Source organism: Falco punctatus, assembly GCF_963210335.1.
Source record: "Falco punctatus genome assembly, chromosome: Z".
Classification (NCBI taxonomy): domain Eukaryota; kingdom Metazoa; phylum Chordata; class Aves; order Falconiformes; family Falconidae; genus Falco; species Falco punctatus.
This window is the reverse complement of record NC_137586.1, coordinates 68,135,852-68,157,652: the sequence shown is the minus strand read 5'-3', so window position 1 is coordinate 68,157,652 and position 21,801 is coordinate 68,135,852. Positions and strand designations below refer to the sequence as shown.

At 39.9% G+C, this 21,801-nt stretch overlaps 2 protein-coding genes across 7 annotated transcripts in view; both read right to left on the bottom strand.

Moving 5' to 3' along the window:
* Positions 1 to 13,506, bottom strand: part of MCCC2 (methylcrotonyl-CoA carboxylase subunit 2) — a 37,336-nt gene extending 23,830 nt beyond the window's left edge. Inside the window, exons 1-6 of the mRNA XM_080372021.1 lie at positions 13,144 to 13,506; positions 8,976 to 9,042; positions 5,959 to 6,043; positions 5,631 to 5,732; positions 4,952 to 5,079; positions 2,298 to 2,410 (exon numbers count right to left, since the gene is read on the bottom strand). Of these exons, the coding sequence (XP_080228147.1) occupies positions 2,298 to 2,410; positions 4,952 to 5,079; positions 5,631 to 5,732; positions 5,959 to 6,043; positions 8,976 to 9,042; positions 13,144 to 13,287 (639 nt within the window). The 5' untranslated portion in view covers positions 13,288 to 13,506. The remainder of the gene's footprint in view (positions 1 to 2,297; positions 2,411 to 4,951; positions 5,080 to 5,630; positions 5,733 to 5,958; positions 6,044 to 8,975; positions 9,043 to 13,143) is intronic.
* A 534-nt stretch (positions 13,507 to 14,040) lies between these two features.
* BDP1 (BDP1 general transcription factor IIIB subunit) overlaps positions 14,041 to 21,801 on the bottom strand; it is a 56,424-nt gene continuing 48,663 nt past the window's right edge. For all 6 annotated transcript variants that reach the window (XM_080372015.1, XM_080372018.1, XM_080372017.1 and 3 more), the window contains exons 38-42: positions 20,457 to 20,670; positions 19,493 to 19,535; positions 18,312 to 18,606; positions 16,750 to 16,987; positions 14,041 to 16,411 (exon numbers count right to left, since the gene is read on the bottom strand). In XM_080372015.1, the coding sequence (XP_080228141.1) occupies positions 16,283 to 16,411; positions 16,750 to 16,987; positions 18,312 to 18,606; positions 19,493 to 19,535; positions 20,457 to 20,670 (919 nt within the window). In that variant the 3' untranslated portion in view covers positions 14,041 to 16,282. The remainder of the gene's footprint in view (positions 16,412 to 16,749; positions 16,988 to 18,311; positions 18,607 to 19,492; positions 19,536 to 20,456; positions 20,671 to 21,801) is intronic.

Sequence of the window (21,801 nt, the reverse complement as noted above, 5' to 3'; positions counted from 1 at the left end):
TGCCTAACATCAGTACTTTCAGCCCTGCAAACATATTAATCTTTAACAAAAAATCTAAAAGTCACTACTCCCATATCAGATAATGATTAGTCCCCAGCATAAATAAGATTTACCAAACTTCTCCTAAAAACTTAACTTGGTAAAACAGCCCTGTGACTGTCTTCTTTGACATTTGCTGTTCCACAAAAGTGCCAGGACGAATTTAATTCACACATATAAATCTAAAGTACAATCTAGACCTATCAGTGATTCTGCAGAATGGCCAGCTTGTAAACTGTCTTTTCTCCTAAATATTTTTGTTCTAACTGAACAGTGCTCTTCTTCTGAAGACCTAGCTAATCACTACAATTGCTCCACTTTTATTGTTAGAAAGAAGAGAACTGCAGAAGTTAAATTATGTCAGGCTTTCCAAAGAGATTTAGTGCATTGTTGGAATCTTCAGCCTTGGATTTCTCTGAGGAAAAGGATTTCAGGTAGAGGAAAAGATGGTTGAAGATCTGAAGTCTGACTTAAGTTCCAAAATGCCAAAAAGGTGTCAAAGTAACAAATATAGTTCCTCAGAAATCATGCAAAGCCAACGTCTGCCATGTAAGGAGTTGTCAGATGAGATACTGTATCTTTGACTGGTGCATCTACTTCACACTGAAAGGAACTATTAGCTTTGACTCTCCTAGTCCAAATGGAAGAAGTAGAACAAGCACAGATTCTCACAGAGAACAAATGAAAATGGTGCCAGCCCAACTATGCCTCTCAATGACAGATGTTGGTAAGAATGAAAAAAATAAAGTCCTATTTCCACTTTACATCAATGATGAGTTCAACAATTAATGTTAAAACAATATGGTGGTGAAATATATCATGACAGTACTCAGATGAAACAGCAAGTTAGCTAAACATTTACTCTGCTTGAGGTTTCAACACCTATTTCTAAGCCTAATGTTCCAAAACAACTTTTCTTCTCAGATGGAATATCCTGAAAATTTCCTTCACCTTCTTTCACTCAGCCAATATAAAGTGACATTAAGATAATTCAGTGAAATTGCCAGCTCACTGCTCAGCAGACAAAAAAAGCCCAAAGATGTTAGGAACTACTGGCAAAGGAATAGAAAAGAAAAGTAGTGTTTATCAGTATATATATATATATATACACAAATCTATCATGAGTTGTTCTATCGAGTAATGCAGTCTGGCTCCTCCATCTCAAAAAAGATATAATGAACCTGGGAAAAAGTTTACAGCAGACAAACTAGGACCATCAAAGCTGTGGAACACTTTCTGTAGGAGTAATGGCTAAGTAAACTTGAATCTTTTAGCCTGCAAAGGGGAGTACAAGGCAGGTATGCGGGCTACACAACCATATGAAGATGCTGGGAGTTGACTGATTAGACAGCAGCTCTGTAGGAATGACCTGACTGCTCTCCTGAAGACTTTCTTTATTTGGAGGAGGTTATCTTCAAAGACCATGGACGACTCTGCCCTCCCTGGAAGCCTCTCACAGGACCCTGCTGACAATTCTCTTAAGCCCAAGACTGCTCTCCTGAAGTCCAGGGTCTTTAATCTGCTACCTGCCTTCCTCACCTCCATCAGGACCTTATACTCTGCCCTCCGCTTTCACTGCAGCCAAGGCTGTCATCAGCAATCACATCCTCAGACGGTTCTACATTCTTCATGAGTAATAGCTCCAGAAGTGCACCGCCCTTAGCATGCCACCTGCGTCAAAAAACTGACCACAATGCACTCCTGAACCACCTATGACACAAGAACACTTCTAAATCCAGGAACTGTGACTAACAGTAATTCTATATATCATTAATACATTAGAAAATAACCTCATCATTACAGCAGCTTTCTCACACAGCACAACAGCATGTAAAATGGATATATAAATACACACATACCCCTGTTAGTAGGAGGTATGTCTCATTGACTAGCCATCATCAAAGGAGTCTTCACCTTTACAGAGTTGCTGCAGAATAATCAACTGTTGCAAGAGATTTCCTAATGCTTCCTCACATGGCACTATGTACCATGTTGTCAAATCCCTTCTTCTCCCACTCCAACATAGGAGCAGGTAGGTCATGTTATTAACTCTAAGGCCAACAAAGACAACACCTTCTTCAAAACTGTAATGGACAATTACTGTGTTTACAGTGCCCCCAACCCCCAGACTGGGTCATCAGGTCAGCACAACACAGTGCTGTCAAAAACAAAGCATGGGTACAAGCCTTGAAACCAAATAAAGGCAGCAAGTGTGAAAACTAATTAATACACTTCATTCTTAAGTAAAAGCAAATTACCTGTGGAATTCCTTGTGAGGACATGACTGCCTGATTATAGAAAATACGGCCAAAATGGTCTCGATCTGGAAATACTTCTGCTTGCCGAGGTAAATTTGCTCCTCCTGAATCAACTAGAGTGAATGAAAATATATTATGTCTTTGAACAGTGTTACATACTTAAGTTGTTGGTAAAGTATCTACCTGTTACTTAAAATATACAGCAATTACTATCACTAACACTATATGTATTTCCGTGAATCTAGGTATATTAGGATATTATTCCTGAAAAAAACCCTGAATTCCCCCCGCCCCAAACATCTGTCCCTATCATTCCAATGGAAAATAAATTCAGATGTGCTTAGAGATGCAATCGTACCTCCCTATACAAACTTACTTACTCCAAAACATCTAAACTAAGAATACTTTCAATGTACAATTCAACTCCATTATTCTATTGCAACTTTGTCACAAGTTCCACAAAAGGACGAGACTAACCACCACTGAGTCCAAGAGGTATAGCGTGTGTACTTTCATACTTTGATTACACAGACATACCAAAGACCTTCTACTACCTTTAGAAACCTTTATTTATTACATGTCCTTCCCTCACGACGCACCTTCCAGCTTACAGGTCTCCAACTGCAGCTACCTCTCCACTCCCAAATAATGAAAATAACGTCATGTCGTAAGACTGCAAAGAAGGATAGAAGACTAGAAGGAAATGCACAGGGAGGCCAAGCCTCTCTGAGAACTCTGGCCCCTGGTAATTAACTTTTACCTACGAACAACAGCACATAGGCACATTCTCATGTTCCCTCACTGCAGCAAGTAGTGCCCTGCATTCAGCTTTACTGTGAAGCAGGGTTTTGATTCTTTCCCCACTCTCGCAGAACCACTCTCCCAAACCAGCATCAACTCTGACAACTAGACAAACTCCAACCCTGCCAAAACACCAATGTTGTGAAATGGGACATCCCTGAACACAAAAGAAAATGCTCGCACCCAGTGACTGACTCGGTGACAAAGGGCATATGGTGTCCACACCGGAATCAACACCTAGACAACTACCACCAAGAGAAAAGGCAGTTTAAATGGCATTGAAAATTACATGGTCAGCAAAGTGCTGATTGACTACAAAGCACTCCCTCTCGATCACACAACTGAAACAAGCCTGGGTACAGAAATTGCGAAGGTAAAATAACTCATCAGGTCTGATTGACGAGCAGTATATATACACGGACTACACATCCCAAAGTTGGAACAAAAAAATTAAACTTTTGTTCCAAAGGCATATGTATGTCCCACGGTTCCTGATTCCGTAAGATCCTGAAACAGTAGAATAACACATAATTTCCCACTGATAACTCACTAGAAAAATGAGTTGCCTGAACAGATAGAATTCATTAATTCAGACTAAAAAAAATAATCAGTTTTGCAAACAGAAAAGCTAGGTTTCTTCTGTTTTTTATAACTAGGATAAAATTTAGCACTCCCCTTGCCTCCAAGACTTCCCATTGCTGTATGACAACCCCACAAAGTCCCTACCAATGCTGACCCTGCATCCACCCCACCAATACTTTCAAGTTCTTATTTCTCCTAATCCTTCTCTTGGTATTCTTTGCATGTTTGCTCTGTTAGCAGGGCAAGAAATTACAAATGCTTATGCTAGCCAGGACCGACATTTATGTTGACTATTTGCCAAGTAAAACTCTCCTGACTGGCAAACCAATTAATGCCTCTCACATCTACGTAAGCTGCTAAGCCAAACAGAATGGACAAGGACTAACCCACCCCACTTCCCAAATGGAGACGGTAGAAAGATCTTCCTCCGCTGATACTGACATACACAAAATCCATAGGAATACACACTTTTACATATCTCTGTCAAATTTGGCTGAAATTGGCTAATGGGCTCAAAAGTTACTACTACACTGGGAACTGGGGCTGAAAGACAGACACTAGCAGAAAGCACTTATATTTGTACAAAACCAGGCTAAGAAAATACTCCCTGTGATATACTAAAGACATCTAGCACTCTGATCTTTATCTTTAGTAAAAGTATACTTAAGTAAAACTTACGTAGAGGTTTGGCTAAATACTGATTTAATAGCCTAAACTTGAAATGCAAAATAATATACAATGACATTTTTGCTTCAGTAAAATTAATGCCAAATTGTAATTATATGTTGATCCAAACTATTATTGACACTTTTGGCACTGAGACTTGCTTTATTTCTTTGGTATATCATCTCATACAACTACATGCTCTACCAAAAGGCAAAGTAACTTTTTTTTTTTTAAACTGTAATTTGAATTAAGACTGGATGAGACTATAGAATAGGTTGTTCAAGCATGACAGAATGGAAGGGAATAAGAAAGTAATACAAGGGCACAGTCACACCTGTATCTCATGAACCCAGCCCTACAGCAGTGCAGAAGATAGTGCTGAGAAGCTATGGGTACCCTCCAGTTAAGACTTGCAACCAGTCTGTAGAGGTAACACAGTATCAGTGAGAAAACATTTTAATATGTGTGTCTAAGATACACGTCTGGTTAGCCAAACCTGGGGACACATTGTCTCAACAACATGTATTTGAAGAAGTGGTGTCTTACCTAGATTCTGAGCTGCCCTTAACAATGAATTTTTTTGCTATTTCTGCAATGGGACTTACCCAAATATAGGCAAGGGAGATGATTTTGCATTGCAATTTCTTGAGCACGTAAATGTTTCTTAACAGTGATGGGATAATAGGTACCACCTTTGACAGTTGCATCATTAGCCACAATCAAGCATTCCACCCTAAAAATAAAACAAGTTTATGAGAGAGAAAATATTTTAATGAGGAAGTATATTTGTTGGTTAAGAACTGCAACATGCTCAAAATCAGCCCTCCTCACCTGCATTCTCTCAAATGCACATTGTAACAGCAGTTTCAGCACTATGATGTTGTTTCACAGTCCTTTACCTCCCTAAAATAATGCTGTATAGCATCATACTTAATTTCAGCAATATTCTTTGAGGTACGCTTAGTGAGCAAAACTAATTCTTAGCCTGGAATACCACCCTATTTTTTGAAAATTGCCTTAGTGATGCACTAATCTCTTCCGTTCATTGGACACCAGAAACTCTGAAGTGTGTTCTGCTTTAATATGGGCTACACTAACTAGAAGAAAAAAAAAATCACTTCCTTTTAGCTAAGACTGAACACATTAAGATACCAACTTTGTTGATTTTTGGGTGTCAAGACACAAAACACTAAAAATGCTAATAGCTTAATACTGCAAACTGAACAAAATTATACCTTCTTCCTTTTCATATCATCAATAATGTAGATCACTGCTATCTCTCACCCAGATACTCGTCCAATGCCTGTGATAATGCCTCCTGCCGGCACCTCTTCATTACCATACAACTGGTAACCCGCAAACTGGGAGAACTCCAAGAATGGAGACCTGAATAACGACAAATATAACACATTTTTTAAAATTAATTGGTCATATTTGCCATTGAATCTCACTTAAAAGGTTACATTTCTAAAAATTAGGTGTTTTTTTTAAAAGATGAGATGAGTATTTCAAGGAACCCTTCTGTAAAATTTCAGCTTGTTATTTGCCAGCATTTATGGAATCTAAAAAGAAAACAAGCCTGTTACAGTGCAACAGAAAAGAAAGTACCTACCCAGGATCGATAAGCCTGTCAATTCTCTCTCTAGGTAACAGCTTTCCTCTTGATGTGTGAAGCTTACGTGCTTTTTCTCCACCTCCTGTGATACAATAGTAAACTGTTAGATTTACTGTGGACACAGATAGATAAATCACCACTCACATTAAAACTTAGAAAGGAAGCACTGATGAATTTCCAGTTTTTTGAAGTACCAGCCTTAACAATGCATTTAATAAACAATCATTTCCACTTCAAACAGATTTAAGGTATTTATAAAAATGCTTGTCTTTCAGAATCTACTCTATTTCCCCTCTCATTTTTTATAGTTAGTCTTGAGGTATAGATTTTAATAAACATAACTGTCTGAAACTTTTCCCCACTGCTTGGCAATGAACAGAAAGGCTGAAAAGAGAAACCCAAAGACAAAAGCATGGCACTAAGAACTATAAAAAATACTACTCCCAAAATTGGTTCAAATTAGCTGCGCTGAATCCAATCTTGAAAGACCCAACACCATCTGGATTCATTTCCTTACATCACTCCAAAACTGTAAACAGAGTTCAGACACACACCATTTAATATCAGGTTTATCTTTGCTTCATTTCAGCCCCTTACTTGAGGTCATGCTAAATCATATCTTTTGCTCTCGAGCTTCGTGTCATTCAATATTTAAGATTTGTTGACACATCTCAGCCTCTTTATAATAGCTTACACAAACATTGTCTCTCTATGTAGACAGATAGCTGATCCACCTCATCACTCTAAAATTGTCTCCCCCGTCCAAAATAAAGAAGGTCCTATTTTGCTAACACTTCTCCCGAGACTTCCAGACTCCTTTGTCAGCTAAGCATCACTGAAAACAGAGCTTTTAAGCCTCCCTTTCAAGCCCTTTCTCTCACCTCCTTCCTTGGTCACTATGCACATAATTTCCTACCTGTTAGGCAGGCCACAAAGCCGACAATTTATTTCTGATTCCTGTTGATTAGGTCTGTATATCCAGCCTAAGCCTAGATCTTGTAAACTCTTTCTGTACAAGCTTCTTAAGATACAACCTCTCATATCCACCCACAGAGCTTTCATCCGATTTCTGAAGACCCTAGCTTCATAATTACTACATTTTCTCTGACCTCCTTTCTCATTTACACCCAAAGTAATGCTGCAAAAATAATTTTTCATCCTGTGACTTTAATTATCTCTGTGAACTCCCCCTCTTCACAACCTAATCAGAAATGCCTGCCTTCCAGGCCCTGTAGCCATACTATTGAACATTTCTCTTCAAAGATCAAGATGTTTGCCTCCATTCTGTAGACTGTGAGCAGCAGCATCCCTGACGATGAAACATACTTGGAGGCATTTAATTTTAAATCCCTACTTTAATTTCTCTTTTACAGTAATGTCTATAAAAACTTCACTGTGACTGCTGATATGCTATGACTGCTGCCAGTCAGAGGCTAAGAGTATCTCAGTTGTTTCTTGTACTTGCTATCAGAAATTCATCTGTTATAATTTATCACAGCCTGTAAATTCTGTGGGGCAAGGACCATCTTCCTGTTGCACAGCTGGGGATTACCTAGCAGAATGAGACAGGGGTTCACAGAAGCCCTACCCACTGAAGTAACAGATAAAGAATGAAATATTCATTACAAAGACCTCAAGCAAAACCATGTCCTCTAGAAGACAGGTCCTAGAAAGTAAAAAGATGTTGCGCTTATCCTTCAAAAGTTTTCAGTATGAGTACCTAATTCTTCTCGAACACTGAAGTGAGAGGCAAAGCAATCTCAATTGATGCCACTCAAAATGGTGTATTTAGAGCTCCCTGAGATGGAGGAAAGATGAGGGCCGTGTTCTTGTCCTGTTACCATGTAACAAGCAAGAACAGGAAAATGTGCAGCAGTGAAGAAGGCTATGACCATCAGTTCATGAACCAGACAGGAAATTGCTGAACAGTCTCTACACCCACAGAAGACACAGGTAGCCCATGGGCTCCAGCATTTCCTCAGGAAATCCTGGAGCTTTGTTTCACATGAAGAAAGAAAAATACTGAGCACAAAATCTTAACTGTGCTCCATTCCAAAGCTGTAAAAGAAACTGTATTATGTAAGGAACAGTATATGACAAGACAAAGAGCATCATGATGGACACAAGAAAGGGAGAATTAAAGTTGCATGCTCAACCTCTGGCAGTACAGTTAAGCATTTATAAACAATTTTCATTTTATCAGCCCCATTAATTATAGTCAACTGCAATTAATTCAGCTAGTCTTACAAGTCAAGAAGATGAAACACAGATTTCAGTCTTTTAAATTATTACAGACTTACTTTTGTTTGCCAGCAGAACTACAGCTAGGGTCTTTGAAACCCTCTTCGCATGTACCACTTAAACAGCAGCACACTTGCCAGACCAATTTGTTATAAAAGCTGGCAGCAGTGGATGAAGCAAGGAAGCAGATGAAGTAAAAGGTGTATCAGTAGAAGCCTTTTATTAATTATCCTATCTATTCTAAAAAAAAAAATACATTTGCCATTAGAAAGGTACATTCCATTGATTACTAAGATCTTAACTGATTAAAAATTAACCAACTTTTAATATCCATTTTTCACTATCTTTTTGCCTTTCTGGCAATGAAAATTAATGGCAATTAAATTAATTTTCTGTTTGACTAAATCAGCCTATTCAACTGGCAAACAAAAAAATGTTAAACACACTAGATACTGTGGAAAAAAAGTGCTAAATGGTATGGGCATTTTTCTTAGCTAGCCTGAGTTACTTAAAAATACACCCTAAATTTTGAACCAAGTTAGCTTGGACGTAAACCTTTCAAGATTTTCAATAGACAGAAGACAGTAAATCGAGATTTAAACAGAGGACCTAAAATTTCAGTATGACTTACATAATCCTGCAAGTACGTCATATCTAAATGAACTTATTAATGAACATACAGTTCATTAATAGGTGAAAAAAAACCCAAAGAGCAAAACTGGGTTTTGGATCAAATTATACAAGTGTTCTAAAAGCTAGACTACCATACTTACCTAATTTGATTCTTTCTGCTTGCACCTGGAGTTCAGTCACCAGTGCTTTCATTCGTTCATAGTTTTCCTAAGTGGGAAACAAAACAGCATTTTAAGTTTACCCAAGGTGACAGTATTATTTTTTAATAACCAAACACAAAAAGTACAAGATTAATTTCTCTTTCAAACTTCGTTTTACCTTATTAAATACTGGCTCTGTACTGTCTTCAAAGTAGTAACACTTCTACCGGTGTACTGGCTTCCCACAAGCACCCTTAGCATTTAATAAACGTGCTTCACAAGAACCCTGAGCGCATTAGGATTATTAAATTTGGCACTAGTCTTTTACATACAAAAACAGGATTAGTCATTACAGAGTTTCAGTTCTGTTTTTCAGGTTTTGTTAATTTTTCATTTGTCTTTTTAATCTAATTCTGTAAAAAAATGTCAAGTGGATTCAAATTAAGTGCTGCTGTATCTCTTGTACCAAAAGATGAATGACCTAGGTCAAACAGAATTTGGTAAATACTTTTTACATTCCTGTGGTTTAAGTAGAATACAAAGATAAAACTTAAGTAGAACATAAAGATTAAAAAAGCTTTTAAAAGAAGTCTGGTCTTCTTGCCAATATCCCTCTTAGAAAAACAAAGACTGTAGTTTTGACTATTAATGATCAGTGCTGAACTCACCATTTCTATCAGAATTATCCAAAACTCTGTGTGCTCATTACAGCAGTTTTTTACCATTTCTTAGGAATTAAAAGGTATTAGTCAGGCTTAAGTTTTTTTTCAGACATATTGAGCTATGTTACCTCTTAAAAAAGTGTAAGTGTATTAAAAGAACATAACTGCTGCATAAAAAAGTTACACTGCCTTGTCTAATTCTCATTTAGAAGATGTTAGTCTACTGTGACAGAAAGAAAAAATAATGTGGTGATTCTTTAGATTTGGACTTAACACTCAGAATTAAGGTTTTCCCTAGAAGCAACAAGTGTTGCAGTTAAATTTGTTCAGCTCTTTGTCACTGAAAGGCATCCTTTGTAATTGCTACAAATAGATTAAAAATACTCTATTGAAAGGTTAAAATTTATCAGGTGAAAACAAGCCTAAGCAATATTATCAGCTCCTATAGACAGATAATACATAAGGTCAGCATTTAGAGGTTGTCCAGCAACATCAAGGTGAGGTATTATAACACTGAAGTCCAACTCCTGTGCCTCTGCTGGCTCTGGGGAAGGACTCGCCATGCACTATCGAAGTGCTACCTGCGATATGGCTCACAGCCTGCACTTGTGCAAATTTTGTACCACCCAATCACTAGGCAACACCTCACCCATCTCAAGATACCAGCTTCAGTTAACATAGTCTTTCTGATGCACGGTGCCACCCTGCAGCCCCCCCTGACTACGGAGGACATGGGAGGCCACCAGACTTCTGCATCTCCTCCCTCCCTTGCAAGGCTCTATCAGTATGCCCACCAGATTATTCCCCTTTCAGTCTATCTCTTTTGATGCTTTAATCGTCCCTCTCCCTGCCCCACCCACAGCACAGCTCCAACACCTACCTCTACAACTGTTCTTCCTCCTAACCTGGGAAATCACACTGCAGTATCCCAACTGTGCAGTTTTACCACTGTCACAGCATCCCCAAGCCAAGAAACAAGGAAGCTGCGCCTTGGTAATTTCACTCTGCGGCTCCTAGGAGACGCTATGGACAGTAAGTGCAGCCACACACAGCAACCGCGCTCAAACAACGCGTGCAGCACTGAAGAAAACAAAACCTGCTTTTAATCCTTTCCAAAAGACTGCTCACAAGTTAACTTTTTTCCCCGTGAAAAATCTGTAAACCGGCCATTGTAATTCCATACTTTTAAAATATGCAGTTGTTGTAACAACCAGTTTTATTGTATGTGTGTGTTCAGCTTGTCCTGCTGGCTTGTTTTGCAGTGTTACACATAAAATATTCTCGTTTCTCCTTGTTCAGTCTGCCTGTTTTTTCTAAATACACTCCCCTTTTGCACAAAGTACTGAGCTTAAAAACTCACTTTTAATATAGGGGGGAAAAGTAGCTAAAAATCGTAGAGGAAATTAAAAGGGGCAAAACAACCACAATCATAGGCTTGCTTATTAGACTCTGAATTAACAACTCACTGTAGCTACTCTAGCTACCCTACGTGAAAAACTGTGAAAGGACTTCTAAGATAATCTATTAAAAAATATTGCACTCAAACATTTGAGTTACTTAAATTCACTTAATTCCTTATTTTTCTCACCTTTAACCAGAACACATCATCATTATACTTGATGCCTTGAAAAAGGTGCCTTGAAACCTTACTGTAGGTTTTGAATACACATAGAAAAGGCTCCTCTCAGAACCAAACATACTAATTCTACAACATATTTGTGGGCTTTTTGTTAATTAATGGCACAAAGGCCAGCGAAGTGACACAAGTCCTCATTGGAAACTGGCCCTTGCACCAGTAAGTTCTATAAAATTCTACTGTTAATATAAGGGCTTCTATGCAAAATCAAGAGGCAAAACCTACAGATTAATCCTACAGTTACCGCATGAGCTAACTGAATTACTGCTACCCAAGCAAAGTGGCTGTAAGAGCTAACCCTTGCAATCTTTCCACAGGTTTTCCCTTAATTTCCAGAATTTAGACTCACCCATTTTTAAATTACATTTTCACCTGTCTGCTTTGAGACATTTACATTATGAAGGCCAGCCTGCCTAGCTGAATTCACAGCCAGAAAGGCAAACATTAGCTAAAGAAGGCAAGACCTTTATCACGTATCATTACGCCTTCTTGTGTTTGCATTGTTCTTCTCTGTATTACTTCTATTCAGGTGGTTAAGTGCTTCACAGCAGGGACCTCAGCTCTTCATGTTTGTAAAGCAGTACATGTGTTTACAGTGCTCTATAAATTATTTCTACCAGATACTAACGCTATTAGCAATTTACCAGGCTTTGTTTTTGAGATCAAAAGGTACGAACACACAAATGCAAATCTAGCGACAGCTCAGCTGAGTAAACACATTTATTAAAATACTGATCTTTGGGTTTTTGGGTATGCAAAATATGAAAAAAAATACATGTACACACATCTTCATATACACAAGCTTTGCGTATACACATAGTTGTTACTTCACTTGCTGTTCGGTATTTTACTTGGAACAAATTTGAAGACAGATTCATGCCCTCCTACCAGTTTTGATCCACACCCAAAACTACGTTTTTCTCAGCCTAATTATAAACGCTATTTTTATCTCGAATATGATGTTAATAACACCCCAACAAAATTAAAACAATTAACACCAGATACAAGTGCTGTTCTCTTCATAAAGACCTATCTCCCTTCCTCTTTCTCAAAGGATGACTGTTTTCTGCTGGTATCCTATGCTCTGGAGGCATGCCCGTGACTTTGTAGAACTATTCCACCTGACTTTAACTCAGGACTCAATCTGCAAACACAAGAGAATTTACAGCTTTGAAATCGTCAAGACACCACCTAAACCCGCCTACAGACTCCCCGTCTCTGCTCTTCATACCATGGTATCGATCAGCCCTTCGGCACCGAAACTGCAGTAAGAACTGGTATTTTGTTTGGTTTTTTGGTTGTTGTTGTTGTTTTTTTTAAAAAAAAAGCGTAAAAAAGTCTGTGATGAGGCAGACCATGGTACAAGCCCACGTTCTTTGCATGGTACCTCCAGGCTCAGCCCGAACGAGGCCGGGGAGGCGGCCCTCGGGCCGGACGAGGGCGGGGCGCGGCACGGCGGGCGCGCAGGGCGGCCTCACCCGCGTACCGAACGGCCACCGCAGCACCGGCTATGAAATGGCCACCGCTGCACCCTCACTCCGAGCCCACGCCCCCCCCCTCTGTCCGCCCGCGGACGGTCCCGGGCCGGGGCGCACCCCCACCTCCCGCAGCCCGGGGCCGCCCCTCCACCGCCAAGGCGCGGAAGGGAGGGTCGGCACCGGCAGCGCCGCGGGCCGCTCCTAGCCCGGCCGCCGTGGGCTGGCGCAGGCGAAGCCCCGCCGTGGCTTGGCGTGAGGGCTGTGCGCCGCCCGCCCGCCCCCAGCGCTCGGCACCGTTGCCCGCCCGCGGCCCCCGCCGCAGGGGGAGGCGGTGTTCGCCCGCCGCCGGCCTCCCCTCCGCGGCCTAGCGGGCGCAGGGGCCCGGCCCGTACCTGGTAGAGCGCGGAGCCCGCGTCGGGGTGCGAACCCACCGCCGCCACGGCCTCGCCGCGGTAGGCACGGGCGGGCGGGGCAGCGGCCGCCCAGCGCGGTAGCCGCCGGCGACCCAGCAGCCGCCAGGGGCCCAGCAGCAGCATGGCGGCCGAGCCGAGCCGAGCCGAGCCGGCCGTGCCAGGCCCGCGGCCGCCGCCACTCCCCCCGCCGCAGCCAATGGGCAGAGCGGGGCCCCGCGGCCGGGCCGGGCCGAGCCGCCCGCAGCCGCGCAGGGCCGTCCCGTCCCGTCCCGCCGCGGCTTTGGGACTGAAGCCGCGAAAGGCCGAAGCGCCTTTCCCCTGGCGGGTCGGCGTCAGCGCAGCACGGCTGCGTGCGCCTCCCGGCCGCCGCGCCCCGCAGCAGGCCCGCCGGCAGCGCTCCCAGAAACAGGCCTGCTTGCACCTTCGCGTCTCGGGCAGGACGGGCCCGCCCGACCCGGACCCCCCCCGCGCCGTTCCTCGCCGCAGAGCTGCTAAAACGCTACAGCAACAGTGGCAGATCTTTAATACTGTTTCTTTAAACCCTAACTTTTCTGCGCGAGTTGTTTCCCCGTTGGCAAGCCTTGCGGTGTTCCAGCATTCCAGCCTGGGTTTTAAACAAGGCTGTAGCATTTACAGAGGGAGAGCACGGGGAAGTCTGACACCAAGTACAGCAAGTCTCCTCTAAAACACAACCACCCAAACCACGATGACAAAGCCCGCTCGGTGCACTCGGTCTGTGCCACCCCACCAGCAGGCCCGTAGCCCAGTGCTACGGCCAGTCCAACCGTTCATTCAGCCTACACCTTCATGAACTTACCATACAGCCTACGAGCATTTGAAAACTGTAACGTTTCCAAGAAACTGAAAAACCACAGGTAATATAAAATAATTTATTCACATAATTTACATACAGCAGTATGGCTACTTCCTTTATATGCAATGATACAAGGTGTCAAGACAGCCGTAAGCAAAGCAATCTTACACCACATCTTTGTAGAAATGCTGAAGTAATATGCACTGAGATTTCACCAATCTTTTCTTACATCCTTCACCATTATAAAACTTTCATACATAAAACACAACACAAAGTTGTCTTATTTCTACGCAAATTAAATTTGTTCTTTAAAAAAAAACAACAGCAAACCACTAACAAAGTGCATGCGATTTACTGCAGGGAAAAAAATGTGTAGCCCCAATTAACAAGGTAGATAAGGCACCTACAATCTTAGTAACGAAATAGTTGTTCTGGCTTTTTTCCCCCCTTGTAATACAAATGCAAGCTAAAATGTACCCAACTAAATACAGAATGGTTACCACCTCAGAAAGTACTTAGGGCAATTATTTTATAGACTCCCCAAACATCTATTTTTAGGCTCTATCAGTGCAAGTGATTTAAACATGCCACATGGATCAGGAACTAAACACTGGCACATATAAAATAATATCTACAAGATATATATAACACATGGAGTTTTATGTACAGATTAATCTATTTCCTCATGTTTACAGTTAAGACAACACTGAGATCAACATTTCAAGTTAAATAGATTAGGCAAAGCGTAAGGATACTGTCTGAACAGAAACTGTTGGGGGTAGTGGGGTTTTGGTTTGGTTTGCGAAGTTTTTTTGGGTGTGTGTGGTGGTGACAGTATGCTTTCAAGTAAGTTACCTTACACTGGGACTGTTGGTCCCTTTTGCGCCACCTCAAAAAGATGCCAACAAAATTTTAAAGGTTCCTTCAGAAGCCTCATCAACAACTTTAAAAAGACATTCTCAAACCTCATGAAGTACTTCAGAATTGGTAACTAGATAGTTATATGAAAAGATTTCCCAGTAAATGACTCTCTAGACCAAAGACAGGTGTCTCAAGAGCATAACAATACCATTTACACATTGGTTTCACTTTTATAATAAATAATTTGTTTTCCAAAAGTACCTGCAGGTATTAAGAAACAGGAGAAAAATTTAGACTACTTAAATCTACACACTCATTTTTGTGTAAGAAGGAGTTTCAGAATAAATATTGAATCTTTCAGTTACCACCTGACTTTGAGACTGCATGAACGTTGTTACCTCATCAAGACAACCTCCTTGATGAGGCAAGTAAAAAAATCAGACTCATATCTAAAGCTACAACATCACTGTATGGCAAGTTACAGTACAAGAAGACATGCAACATGAGGAAAACGATTCAAATTTACCTGCTTCAAAGCAGCAAACCCCCAAAGCAACCACATTGTATAGTCATGGTTTAAATCCAGTCTGTTTGTTCTACCTTGCACAAGGGAAGCCAAGGCAGTCAGCAAATATACAAACACCTACATGTAAAACTAAGGAAGAGAATTTTTTTTTCTCCTTTTTTCAAATTTAGAAGGGAGTTGGCATTTATACTAGAGAACATTAACCTCTTCCTCCCACTCCAACAGAACAGTTGCAAAGATTAACACTGTATAGCATCTTTTAGTAAATGGTGTTTTTCTGGTTGCTCTCAATATATTTTTAAGGAACTAAACCTGTTTGGCTTTTCAGCTTAGGATCTTTAATTCATGTTTAAAAACTCTTACAAAAATATGTATTTTGGAGATGCTAACAAAAATATCTGCAGTGCTGAACATATGTATGTATTTACTACACTACTTCCAGTATTTGCATCCTGATCTAGAAAGATTACACTATACATAATAGGTTCATTCCTCCTTCTAACATACTGACATACCATACTTCACAAAAAGAAGTAAAGAACTTGTATAGACAGTATCACAAGCTTTAGCATTAAAATTCAAAGGGATACTTGCCACAAGATTAAGCATATTTTCATTGCACTTTTCTGGAAGATAGTCATGCACCCATTATGAAGCATCTAAACAAGTGAAACTGTAAGCCACCAGCCACTAGTCTGGTTCAATGATATCAGTATAATGGTTTAGATTATGTCAAATTTTGAAAGTATCCAGGTTGCTTTAGAAGCAATCCATTTCATCTTTATGGAATTTGTTAACAGCAGCTTGGCTGACAGTAAGTGTGGCATAATGAACATCAGAACAAATTAGAACTTTTAAAAAATACTCTTCTTGCTGCATTATACTCTTATATCCCAGGTTTTTATAAAGCAAATTTGCTATTCTGAATCATCCACTTCCATAAAAATGTCACTGAAAAAATACTCAGAGATTCTGGTTGGCTCTTCCTCCTTCTCTTGATCTTTAGCACCAGGGGGTGGCTTCTCAGATGGCTTGTTACTTGGAACCTAACAGAAAAAGAAAAGTCTGCTCTTAACAGTCTTAATCTGTTTTTGTGTGTGTGTATATATATGAACTTGCACTTCCAATTTAGACAGGAATTTTAGACAAACAATTAAAGAGTTTGCTGAAAATGGGAAACAAGTAGATGTATGTACAGAGAAAAAACAGCTTAGTTCCCTTTTAAGTTTCCTAGACATGCACAAATCAGAATTTATCACTGGAGCAGGTACCCCTCCCAAAACATGAACTCTACGTGCCCACCCACCTACCCACTCCTGAAACAACTAAAGCACTGTTCTTTACCTCTCAAAAATGCAAGGGCGTTCAAAAATAAAACACATACCATAACTGCAGCATCACCAGCTACATTCTCATACTCCACAGATGATGTGCTTGTAGAGGGAAGGGAGTAAGATTCCCTATCATCCTTAGTGGATGGAGTGGGCTTCTTTAGACTTAGCTTTGGAGTCACAATCCGAGGTTTTTGCATCTTTCCTTTATTACGTCTGGTATCTTCTATAGATTCAGAACTACTTTTTTTGCAAATTAAAGATAAAAATCCCAACGGTTTTCGTCCACCCCTGTTTAATACAAATACAGTCAGGATGTCATAGGATTGTTCCATAAAAGATGTAAGTAGCCTTACAGAAGTCCAATTCATTACACAGGAAACAAACACACATCTGAGATCTACGAAAATGCTAAGAAAAAAACCAAAAAGTCATTCTGAGAAAGACTTTTGTATTATGAAAATTCTGGCACAAGGGTTTTTCTGAAGGGTTAGACAGACTTTTGACAACTTTCAACACTGAGAACAGGAACCTACTATTTGCTACTAAATCCGAGCCTGTAACAAGGTACCAGATCTTCAGAAAGAGATTCAAAGAGGAACGGAGGCATACTGCTAAAGAACAAACTGAAAAGAGCATTCTTCATGTAATCAATGGAAAGAGAAACCTGACTCCCAGGGATGGGGTCACAGCAGACTATCTTGGATACCAGAAAGACAACTATCTGCTGCAGGATTGCAGCCTGTTAACGGCATCGTACCTAGTACAGTGAACTTACAGAAGTCACAGTGATGGGGGGGGGTATACAGAATATCAACTTTTCATGTTATTAAAGAGTTTACAACTTAGAAAGTAAACTTTAAGACAAGGATTTTGATGTTAATGCATCATTACCCAGTTGCTGTGGATGGCCCAGGTACAGATAACCAGTTCTAGTACTCACACAAGCACAACAAAAGAGTAGATGACAGGATCAGAAAAGACCAGTGGAGCACCACAATCGGAATCAGTGAATGCAAGAGCAATAGAAAGCAGGAACTCAACCACTTAAATAAACTTTATAGAAAGGTGTATTAAAAATAATCAATAGTCAGATGGATAGATAAGAGGATTATCCTCTGAGCTGTCAAGATTGAAACTCCTTTTGGGAAATGACACATACGAAGGCAGTCCTAAAAATCCAGTGTGCTGAGTACTATACCAGTAATAAATCTTATGGACAGAAGGACAAAAATCAAAGCAAGTGGATGGGCATATATATCACAATATTAGACTGAGCTAAGGAAAACAACAATTATCCTAAATCTGTGAGGCAGACATCCACTGGCTATGATACAAAGAGGCATCAATGTCTAAATAAACATAACATACGTCAGCAGTGTCCCTTGGTCTATCTGCTCATTTAATGGACAAAATAATTCAAATTTCAAAGCTGACAGGTTGAACCTTCCCAATCTGCTGAAAAGCATAGACACTGTAACCCTTGGCCATGTAGGTCACAAACAATGGTACTGCCCTTTTGTAAGACTAAGTGGAAAAAGGATATAAAACCCTCAATATGGACAAGAGGTCTTTTTTTACAGAAAAGGCTGACAAAACATTATTGCATAAATACCTGACTAATGGAGTTTTTGAAGATGATGCTAGGCTTCCAGTATGTTCCAACTGTCCAGATTCATACATATCCCCCTGCTTTCCTTGTCCACTTGTGTCTGCTTTACTGTTAGAGGTTAATCTAGACATCACCTCCTCTTCCTGTTTGGATGCCGAATTCTCAAGTGGTGCTTCCCCTAAGTTCTCCAAAGTCTCAGGCTGGCTTCTCTCAGCCAGTTGCGACATAGATTCAGACACCAACATAGAGGTAAGTACTTTTTCCTTTGCTGAAGCCTCTGCTTTTTGAAAAGGATTCCCTGTAAAAGCAGTTGAGAGTCATTCAAAGATTTTAGTTAACTTCAGTGATTACAAAACAGCCCAAAAAACATGTGTGATGTTAAGATGGCTTGCACCGTTACAAAAGAAGGGCTGAGTTTTTGTTGAGGTTTTTTTGTCATTTTATTTTTTTTTAAGTCACCACTAAGAATTAAAACGTCATGGTCTACTTTAAAAGTCTGTAAGATCTTACAGATGTTATGGGGGAAAGCTGGAAAAGCTGGTAGAAATGTGGTTTTACAGCACTTCCCCCTCCCCACGCTGCCCCTCAACAACTTAGTCAAGTCATCTGGCTGTTTCAGCTTCTACAATTTCCCTTTGAAGTCTTTTGCCGGGCCAAAAAGTAGTTTTCCAAACCCTTCACAGGCTCAGATCATTGAAGATTGCATTGTCAGCAATTCTGCCTTCCCTCTGATCCTTCAGAGGCAGATTAAGCTTTCAAGCAATTACACTGTGCATGTATATTTTTTTTAAAGATAAATACAAAATAAGATAAAAATAAATGATTTCGACATAGTATGGTTAAAACACCATTTAATACCTCTGGTAATTAGCACTCTCCAACAGGTGGACATATTTGCTTAAGAGAAAAAGTTACGTTTTTTCCAAAACACCTACCAAATTTCACAAATAGACTAGCTACAGTAATGGTTTTAGAACCACTATTAAATTAACAGCCAGTTACATAATCCAACATAGCAGAAGGCAAGAAATGGTGGTATTAGGGTATTACTGGGAAAACGTGTTTCTACTTTTATGTTAGACAGCCTCAGACAGGACTATTTCACACAACAACCACTATTAAACTGCAATGTACTAAGCATTTACATTCAATATACTTTGTTTTACAAATTTAAGTTCACCTACCTGAAACTATCATTGGAGCATTTGTTGATGTAATTGAATAACCCTGTATTTTAAAAAGAAAAACAGAAGGTTTTTTCTCTATTTCTCTCAATATAGAAGACACAATGAAAGTTGATAAGAAGTCAAATCACATGTTTACATTTCTAAACAGGAGCGATACAGAAGACTACATTTTCAGTACAGTATCATTCATCACTTAACTCATTTCCTGAGCAGGCTTTTGAAGGTGTTCTTATGATAAATTACTCAAGACAAGGATGCCAAGATAACAGATCAAAGAAGGAAGAGGACTGTTATCCAGTCCTTCCTAGAAAAGCTCTTTGAATCATGTTGGGAATTACCACCTATTCCCTCATCTGCCATTCACCTCCCCTCACCCCAGACACACCACACAATCTTAGCCTACTCACAAAAATCAGTGATAGTCACTGCCATGAGCTTGGTCATATTCTAAAAGCACAGAGGGAAGCTGGAAACGTGCTGGCCAGTTTTTGTTTGCAGCTTGTTCTTTTTAACCAATACCTGCTACCTTAAAAAATGGTAGGAACATATCTAACCACTTTTTCATGTAACACATACCGTGACAAATCATAACAGTGTTCAATGAACCTAGACAGTCTGCCAGTCATTCAGTATATTTCCAGTTTCCCCTCCTGCCATGTCATTGTTGAAAAGGCCGTGGTGAATGAGCCAAATAAGACATATTACCAGTCTGTCTACTAGGAAGTCTAATAAAAAACCCTGAGAGCCTACAGATTCTCCAAAAATTGATACTAAATCAACAGCCCAAAAACTGTTTCAGAGTTCAAAATGAAAAGCAGTCTATGGGTGTTGATTTTCCTTTTAAGTTCTCCAGGCAGTACATTTTTAAGCTACACTGTTGAACTAAAAACATAATTAAAATGCTCTATTATGTGTTATGCATCTATACTATGCATACTCACTTACCAAATTATGACCTCACCTTATAAATGGTTTCCGAGTTACCTTCTAGTGCAACAGCAGATGTTTTTTTGGCAGGAGGAAAATCATCATCTTCAAGCTCAGCAGATGTCCTTTTTTGAGTTGTCTTCAAATTTGAAATGGGCTCTGGTGATGCACTCTCCAGGTGTTTGGTTTCACTACTGCTGTTTAAAGGTGCAGCAAATTCGTCAGCTGCAGTTGTCAAGGATCCAATGCTGTTAATATATGAAGTCATTATTGTGACTGTACAAGAAGCCAAAATTTACTTTGTGTAACATTTCTGTATAGAAATTACACATGGATCTATGGTGATACTCTTCCTTGCTTAATGTCAATATTAACTTCAAATGCACTATTTACTACCAAGAAACATTTTGCTGTGCTATCTTGAGTTAGAGAATTGACTTTTTCTAGTCTAATTGAATCTAGTTACTTCAGAAGCTGTTCTGTTTGAACTCCACTTGTTATTTTCATAAAATGTAAAAACATGACAACGGATTAACTGCCCTAGAAAACCCTAAAATATAATATTATTTATATACGCAGTTGTATCTTCATCCCCATGCCCCCACACCCTTCCATCCCCCCAATCCACGCCTCCCCCAGTATGATCTCAAAAGGCAGCAAGACATCTAGGGAAGCATTTGAATGCTTTGAATGCTTTGAAGTTTGAATGCTTACACTGTGTAGCCAAAACTCATTGTGCAGCCAAAACTCACTGAAAGACCTATCCTTTCAGTAACTAAGGGAAGAACACTAACATCTGACATCACAGGGCAAGGTCCACCACAATGATGTGGAATTGCATCACACCCCTAGTTATGATCTGAAGACTTACATTAATATAATTATTTTTACAACTTTATAACACTTCCTATTCTTCAGAATGTCTTTTTCCTTTGATGTTGGATTTTTTTCTCCCAAACTGACCAGGAGAATTAGTTCAACTGTAATGTTGAAATAATTTTGTTACATTGCATGGAAGAGCACTCCTTGTAAAAGAAACTCAAACCCTTTGTATCACAGTATTGCAAACCAGCTATTATTCTATTGAGTAATCGATTTGTTTGCTTTCTCAGCATTTCTGACTTTTGAACATGCATTAACTCAAGAGAATGGTATCTGAATTTATGTCCAGTTTATCATGTTCTCCAGAAGACCATCTATACTAAAAAGGAATTAACAGCTACTTCACACAACTGTTGCAGTACCGTAAAAATGCAAACATGCTTCAACTTTCCATTTCAGTTACTTTTCATTTTAAGTATCTATGGCTGAATACCCAGGCTGGACAAACAACTTCTATTAAAGAGGAAGACGTGCTCTACAGAAAAATCAGAGTTAAG